The 8441-nt window shown below is 33.4% G+C and overlaps 1 protein-coding gene across 2 annotated transcripts in view; it reads left to right on the top strand.

Annotated features, from left to right (window-relative positions):
* Positions 1-8441, top strand: part of LOC106458485 (uncharacterized protein DDB_G0284459-like) — a 78303-nt gene that overhangs the window by 46846 nt on the left and 23016 nt on the right. For both annotated transcript variants that reach the window (XM_022384706.1, XM_022384707.1), the window contains exons 6-8: positions 2335-2437; positions 3785-3845; positions 5255-5353. In XM_022384706.1, coding sequence (XP_022240414.1) covers positions 2335-2437; positions 3785-3845; positions 5255-5353 — 263 coding nt within the window. The remainder of the gene's footprint in view (positions 1-2334; positions 2438-3784; positions 3846-5254; positions 5354-8441) is intronic.

Genomic DNA, 8441 nt, shown 5'->3' with positions numbered 1-8441 from the left:
GTAACCATTACGTCACAGAATTGGTAGTTAAGCAGAGTGAGGTGCACTATATAGAACCTTGGTCATATAGATGTAAAAACAGTTTGTCGTAACCATTACGTCACAGAATTGGTAGTTAAGCAGAGTGAGGTGCACTATATAGAACCTTGGTCATATGATGTAAAAAACAGTTTGTCGAACCATTACGTCACAGAATTGGTAGTTAAGCAGAGTGAGGTGCACTATATAGAACCTTGGTCATAAGATGTAAAAAACAGTTTGTCGAACCATTACGTCACAGAATTGGTAGTTAAGCAGAGTGAGGTGCACTATATAGAACCTTGGTCATATAAATGTAAGGAACAGTATCTCGCTATCAACAGGGAAGGTGCATTGATTGTTTTAGAGAAATAAAGATAATGACTGCAGCGACAACAGTTTTGTTTGACTTTGGATGGAATATTCTAGTTGTTTAAGATGTAAAATTTTATCTATATTTTAAATAAATCATATTCCATAGTAAGTGTATTACAGTATTACGAAATGCACACAAAAATAGTTATAAAAATGTGTAAAAAAGTCAATTACGTTTGTGTATTTCATTCTGGAAGATGCACGAATTCCAGTGAAAAATTTAAGTGAGAAAACGGGTCCTAAACGAAAGAACAACTTCGGAAAATGTTTCATTTCTTATAAGATAAAGCACTCGCGCTGGTATTAGAAAAACAAAACTAAGAAAACGCTTACAAGCAAAATGTGATTAAGGTTTCTTAGAAGAAAAAAAAACCAAAAAATCAAATAAAGATACAGTTCGACATATAGTTGTGTTATTTAAGTAACGTGTTTTAATTTAAAAATTTGAGTTTGCTTTCCTGGGCTTTCAATTTATTATTATTGCCCGATGAATCGCAAGATAAATGAGGAAGACCTATTAATCTGTTTATAAACATCGTAATTATAATTCATACAAAGTATTATAACTAGTTATATATATAGTACCGATTTCAGAAGATGAAATATTGATTGAATTTGTTACATTCGTGGCTACTCTTTGGAACTACTTTATAATAAAGTCAAAGTTGTTCAGAAATAGAGACGTTAACAACACGGCTACAGAGCGAATAATGCCAAGGTTCGCCACCTTATTTTATTTTTTTTATTTACGTCCTGGTCTTACAGCTGTTAGAAGTGTGCACCTTTGGTATCACGTTACGATGTCACCCTTTCACTCAGGTTACGACTCGCGTTTTGTTATAATGGAAGGGTTACGGGTTACGCAACCTGTTGTCATTCTATGCTTAAAATATTCCAGCCTGTTTAAATGTGTGGCAAACCCAAAGTACCCAATATATCACCAAAAGAAAATGTGTAATGGTGTAAGATCAAGAGAGCGTGTAAGGATCTCCCCCAAAAACAGGATCCTTTTTTTAGGTTTTTGCATGGTTAACGACACCTTAACCAATTATTGCAACAAAAGAAATATGCGCAGTAAAAAACAAACATGATTTAGGAAAATCAAGGTATAAAAGTGGGACTTTGTTTTACAGAACATTGGGTTCTCAACACAGAAATTGTCTTAAGGGAGCTCATTTATAAAACATGTTCTAAGAAGCTCTTTCGTTACTCCAATTACTATAGATTATCATGTCAACAGTAACGGAAATTTATTTTATATTTTTCAATATGATGATCGACTAATTTCTACATGCTGTCACTTGTGGAACAATGGAAAGATAAGGCGAGCAGTTGTGCTAATAACTGATGAACTCAAGAATTTAATCCAGTGTTTGTTCAAGAAAAAAAAAACGGTGTGAAATGGTAGCGTTTAAGACAAATATTGTTTAAGGTCGAAGTTGCGTGCGTTGCAGAATGTTCAGTTCCAGTTCTAGATGCAATCAAGACAATGTACGCACAGCATTGTTTGTGAAGTTTTTGAAACATTGTAGCACAGATAACCAGAGCAGTGTGTAACATTGAAATACAGTTTATTCGAATGTTTAACAATCGAAATGTGTTAAACTATTGTAAGTAATCGAGAAATAAACCATGATCATAATAGTTGTGTTTGTATTAATATAGAAATCGCGGAAGAAACGGATTGAATTCCTATTGATCACAATATATTTGATCACGTGAATCGATGTACCTTAAGCCTTAGTACATTAAATAATAACCGATTTATAACCGAAAATAACCAATGACCATTTAATAGTATCGGGTATTCCAAAGCCAAGTTATTTATCCGCAACCTAAAATTGTCCGATTTTCATGGCATTTTGTAAAAATTAGCGGATTTTTAAAAATTAAAGATGTTTATATTATCTTAACTTTACAATGATTTCCTGTTTTGTGTAGCTGCACATGTGACGTGTCAGGAAGACCGCGGAGAGCTGACAGAACAGCGAGTAATCTATACCCCAGACGACTCCATTAGCTTATCTCTAGAGTACGGATATGGGTAAGTGGCAAAATAAATTTTTATGAAACCTTTCCGAGTAAACGAAAATTAATTAGCTGTGATATAATATCATGCTTGGGGTATCCGCGTCGGTGATGTCAGTTTTGCTTCTCTCTGCTATAAATCTTAAAACTGAAAATTAGACTTGTACAGAAAAAAAAAACCCACTTGGGAATACTGTTAATCAAAATTCAATAATTTTGTTTAAGCTATAAGACTTTGAGATACTCTTAAACTCTGAATCTATATATCCGACAGCAATAAAACACAAATGAAATTTCTAAGGCTTAAATAGCAACATCGTTAGGCTTAAGTAGATATGAGTATTTTTAAAGATATGTTATGATTTGGTAATTAGTAATCATATAAACGTTTTATCATATAAACGTTCCTTTATGTTTGTAGCTCCCCAGTAGCCCAGCTGTGAGTTTGAGGGCTATACGTTAAAATTCGGCGATCAATCCTTACGGTAGATAGCCCATTGTGTAAAACTTTGCATTTAACACGAAACGAACAAAAAACTTTGTTTGTGAAAGCATAAATAAACTATTTCTATTTCAGGAGCCTTACACAAGGAAAATGTACCTAAAGTCGTTCAGTTTGACCATTTTATTCCTTCTATAAAATCTATAAAAAATGTACCTGTAAAAAACTTTCAAATAATTCTAAATACTTATGAATATTTATATACTTGTTGAAGGTTTATTAAAATGAATTTGATTTTGCAAGGAAGACAACTTCAGATAAATGATGTTTTATTCTACCCGACGATTCAGCTTAAGCCTTTTTCAACGGTCTGTGAACGTCACAGGCTACAAAACAGTTCACAGACCCTTGAAAAAAGGCGTAAGGTAAAATAAAACAACATTTAGATGAAGTTGTTTGTGGTCTTCATTGTAGATGGTGTCTATCCTCCTGTCATCATTGAAAGCTTTAAAAATAATAATGAGTTTGAGTTTTATAAAGATTCTGACTTTCGCTTAATTTTCAGAGAATATGGATATAGTATAATTTCGTTAATTATTGTTGTAAGTGTAAACTGCCTTTATCAGTACTTTTAATGCTGACTTGTACCACTAGAAACAGGGTTTCGATACCCGTGGTGGGCAGAGCACAGATTGTGTAGCTTTGTGCTTAACTTCAAACAAAGAAATTTATGAACGTCGATAACTATGTACTGTTCTATAGAAGAAAATTGACAATTTTCAAATTATGTTTGTGTTATGTACAAATACACATAGGGCTAAAATTTCTTTGGAAATTGGGTATACCATTTTACAGTCTCTCCAACAATGCGTATAGAACAAACAGCAAAATGAAGATATTAACATTTGTTTTTCTTTCCAGGATAAATCAACTACCCACCAATGGTCATTCTGCGATTACACCCGAATCTGAAGACGACACGGTAAGATGTAACATTTACATAACTCCTATTTCAAGATGTGATTTACACTGAGTGGCGGCCAGTTTATTAGAAACCTTTTTCCCCTCCACACACACACATTTATGAAATACTCCTTTCATGGGAAATAGAGTGATCATGTAATGTATCAAGTATTTTTTTTTGGTCTCGCAAAAGTAGAGATATAGCCTTGCATGTCGTAGTTTGTCTACTAGATATTTTATAAGAGCAAGGAACTTTCCACGTTTCAAAGAGGCATGGTAGTTGTGCTCGTCTGACAGGAGCGTCGTTAACAAAGACCATTCCTTTGAACGGCTGTTCAGAGACATCATTCATCACAGCCAATCGAACAGGAATGCAACAGCCACTGAGAGAAACCGTAGCTTTCAACCTCTGATAACTAAGCAAGGGAGAATACTATGCGGAAGAGCATTACAAAACCTGTCACATTGCAGTCGCTAACCAATCCGTAAAATGCTTATCTGAGATGCAAAGAGGAAAGCCTGATTTCCATGGTGTTTCGAGGGCAGGCTGGGAGCAATGAAAGACTTCAGGATCGTGTGACATGGTCTCATAAGACTCATTTCAACATTTTCTATAATGACTGGAATCATTTGAATTCTCTTACGATATCTGTTGACCTGTTGCAGACCAAACACTTTGACCCTTCGGCTACACGATCAAAAAAGACACCTTCCAGCATCTTGTAGTATCTATATCACCCGAATCTAGCGTATTATCTTATTAAACTGAATAATAGGTGTGTGTGGGGTGGGGGGTGTTAGGCCACCAGGGGTAGAATTTCTATGCGATGACGTTTTCTTTCTAAAAATAGATAGAATAAGGTATCAAAATAAGATAATAACACAAAATCCTACAACCGGAGCATTTTGGAAAGTGAACCATTCTTCTCCAGGGGATTCTCAGTTTGCCTCTGATGAAGAATTGCCAACTTTTCGAAAACGCTCGGATTAAAGAGTTTTTCTATTTTTGTCTTAAGTTTTTTTAACCTATGTGTTTTCCTAACATCACGAATATAATAGGGTATCTTCAGTGAGGGTTATAGAATAAGATATCTTCAATGAGGGTTATAGAATAAGGTATATTCAGTGAGGGTTATAGAATAAGATATTTTTAATGAAGGTTATTATAGTGCATATTCTTTAATTGAAAAATCATTCAAACTCTTACAAGGATATTGAAGAGTTATCCTAATTTCGCTGAGACTCAGCAACCAGATATATTCTGTTGATAAAGCACATTAGAATTAGAACTGATGTTTAGGTATTTCTTTGTAATCCAGTTTATTTTATTTCACAATTTCATTTGTTAAATACAAATATATAATTATATGATTTGTGTACTAAACGCTTCACTGAAAACTAACTGAACACTTATTTGTAACACTCCAGGATGCCAAGCGTCGTTACCTTCAATGTCCGGCAGCTGTAACAGTAGCACATCTCAAAAAGTTTATCAACATGAAGTACGGACTTAGTCAATCCTATGTGGTAAGCACTCACCCATCAAAAGCTTCAAGAACTGTAGTATATGTTTCATACAAAAATATGGGATAGGAATGTATAGTAGATCACTTAGTTTTTGTACATTTTCGAGGAATGTGTTCCTGATATGTATGAAATACACACAGATAAAACAATCCTACACAGCAGTAGTACACCTATATTTTATATGTTGGTTATATTAAAGTAATAGACATGACTGCTACTTTATGTAACTAAATTGTATTCTATATTGGTAACAAACAGCCCTTCGAAGTACTGATGTGGTTTTTCTCCAGTTGACCCTGTGGTCGTTTGACCATCACCGAGAACAAAAATACTATATTGCTGGTTCGCCAGTTCTTCTGAATGATTGTAAAGTTGATTAAAATACGATAACAATAAGTAATCAGTGTTAAAATAAATAAATACGGTAATATTGGGTTATTAATCCTTAATATAGTTACGGTAATATTGGGTTATTAATCCTTAATATAGTTACGGTAATATTTGGTTATTAATCCTTAATATAGTTACGATAATATTGGGTTATTAATGTTTAATATAGTTACGATGATATTGGGTTATTAATCCTTAATATAGTTACTATAATATTGGGTTATTAATCCTTAATATAGTTACTATAATATTGGGTTATTAATCCTTAATATAGTTACTATAATATTGGGTTATTAATCTTTAATATAGTTACGATAATATTGGGTTATTAATCTTTAATATAGTTACTATAATATTGGGTTATTAATCTTTAATATAGTAACTATAATATTGGGTTATTAATCCTTAATATAGTTACGATAATATTGGGTTATTAATCCTTAATATACTTACTATAATATTGGGTTATTAATCCTTAATATACGTTACTATAATATTGTGTTATTAATCTTAATATACTTACTATAATATTGGGTTATTAATCCTTAATATACTTACTATAATATTGGGTTATTAATCCTTAATATAGTTCACACTGTAATAGTTGTTCTTGAAATCGATGATATAAATAGCGCCTGGACCCACTACTCTTTCTGTCTTACAGCGGGCCTACTGAGCTCTGTTTATAGGTGACATATTGCACACCAGGGGCCCCAGTGACAAGGGACCCAAACCTTTTTAATAGTAGTGTTTATTTATGTAATATAACATTGTTGTTTTTGTCCAATCATACGTTTTTCAATATGTTGTTCTTTTTATACTTTCTATAAAACTGAACAAATGTTATAAGTCTATGCACGAGGGCCATAGGAAACCTGGTCCTAGGCCAAGTTTGAATTTATTAAGTTATGTTTAATTACATGCAACACCACTTTAAGGAAAAAAAAGACCAAACGGTTTTTTAACGCTACATCGAAGGAAGTTTAGGTGGGATTGTGGAACAGCGACTGCATCCAGTTTGTTTGTTTGTTTTTTGGATTTCGCGCAAAGCTACACGAGAGCTATCTGCGCTAGCTGTCCCTAATTTAGCAGTGTAAGACTAGAGGGAAGGCAGCTAGTCATCACCACGCACCGCCAACTCTTGGGCTACTCTTTTACCAACGAATAGTAGGATTGACCGTCACGTTATAATGCCCCCACGGCTGAAAGGGCGAACATGTTTGGTGTGACAAGGATTCGAACCCGCAGATTGCGAGTCGAGCGCCCTAACCACCTGGCCATACCGGGCCTTGCATCCAGTTCTCACGTTACAAATAATTTATGCTTTAAACATAAAACGCAGGTTTTTTCTTAGGATGTATGTCTCTGGACCGAGAACAAGTAAAAAAAAACAACAAAAAACGAGCTAACTGAAGTTGAATAAGATGCGTTAATTGGTGTAACATGCTGTCGTTACACTTCAGCACTCCCATATAATTTGACTCTTTTTTTTTTTCTATGCTTCGTCGGATAACTTAGTTAAGTATAGTTATGAGACGACTTGTTCAGCGGAACACGCCAGACTTTACACTCCATGACACCCATGTTGTAAGTTAAGTTCGGTCTCTATACCTTGTGAGACGATTTATTAGCGAAATATGTCGATTGTTACAACTTGTGACATTCACATCTAATATTGTTTAGTCTTTATAAGTTCTATGACGATTTGATTTGTTGAACATACAGGTTGTTACAACTTGTGACATTCACATCTAATATTGTTTAGTCTTTATAAATTATATGACGATTTGATTTGTTGAACAGCTTATAACATTCATATCTAATATTGTTTAGTCTTTATAAATTATATGACGATTTGATTTGTTGAACAGCTTATAACATTCACATCTAACTATTGTTTAGTCTTTATAAATTATATGACGATTTCATTTGTTGAAACAGCTTATAACATTCATATCTAATATTGTTTAGTCTTTATAAATTATATGACGATTTCATTTGTTGAACATATCGGTTGTTACAGCTTGTAACATTCACATCTAATATTGTTTGGTCATTATAAGTTACATGACTATTTCATTTGTTGAACATGTCGGTTGTTACATCTTGTGACATTCACATCTAATATTGTTTGGTCATTATAAGTTACATGACTATTTCATTTGTTGAACATGTCGGTTGTTATATCTTGTGACATTCACATCTGATATTGTTTGGTCTATATAAATTCTATGACGATTTCATTTGTTGAACATACCGGTTGTTACAGCTTGTGACATTCACATCTAATATTGTTTGGTCTTTATAAATTCTATGACGATTTCATTTGTTGAACATACCGGTTGTTACAGCTTGTAACATTCACATCTAATATTGTTTAGTCTTTATAAATTATATGACGATTTCATTTGTTGAACATATCGGTTGTTACAGCTTGTAACATTCACATCTAATATTGTTTGGTCATTATAAGTTACATAACAATTTCATTTCTTGAACATATCGGTTGTTACAGCTTGTGACATTCACATCTAATATTCTTCGGTATTTATACATGAGATCGATGTTTCCCAAACGTGTTTAGTCTGAGGCTCCCTTGATGTGAATAAAAAGTTCGAGACCCCTAACCTATAACTTTATTAGGTTATTGAAAAACAGTGCTGTAGTAAAAACAATAACACTTCCTTTTGACATACTG

This window comes from Limulus polyphemus, unplaced genomic scaffold, assembly GCF_000517525.1.
Source record: "Limulus polyphemus unplaced genomic scaffold, Limulus_polyphemus-2.1.2 Scaffold471, whole genome shotgun sequence".
Taxonomy (NCBI): Eukaryota; Metazoa; Arthropoda; class Merostomata; order Xiphosura; family Limulidae; genus Limulus; species Limulus polyphemus.
Note: the sequence above shows the minus strand (reverse complement) of the source record. Positions and strands in the feature narration are given on the sequence as shown.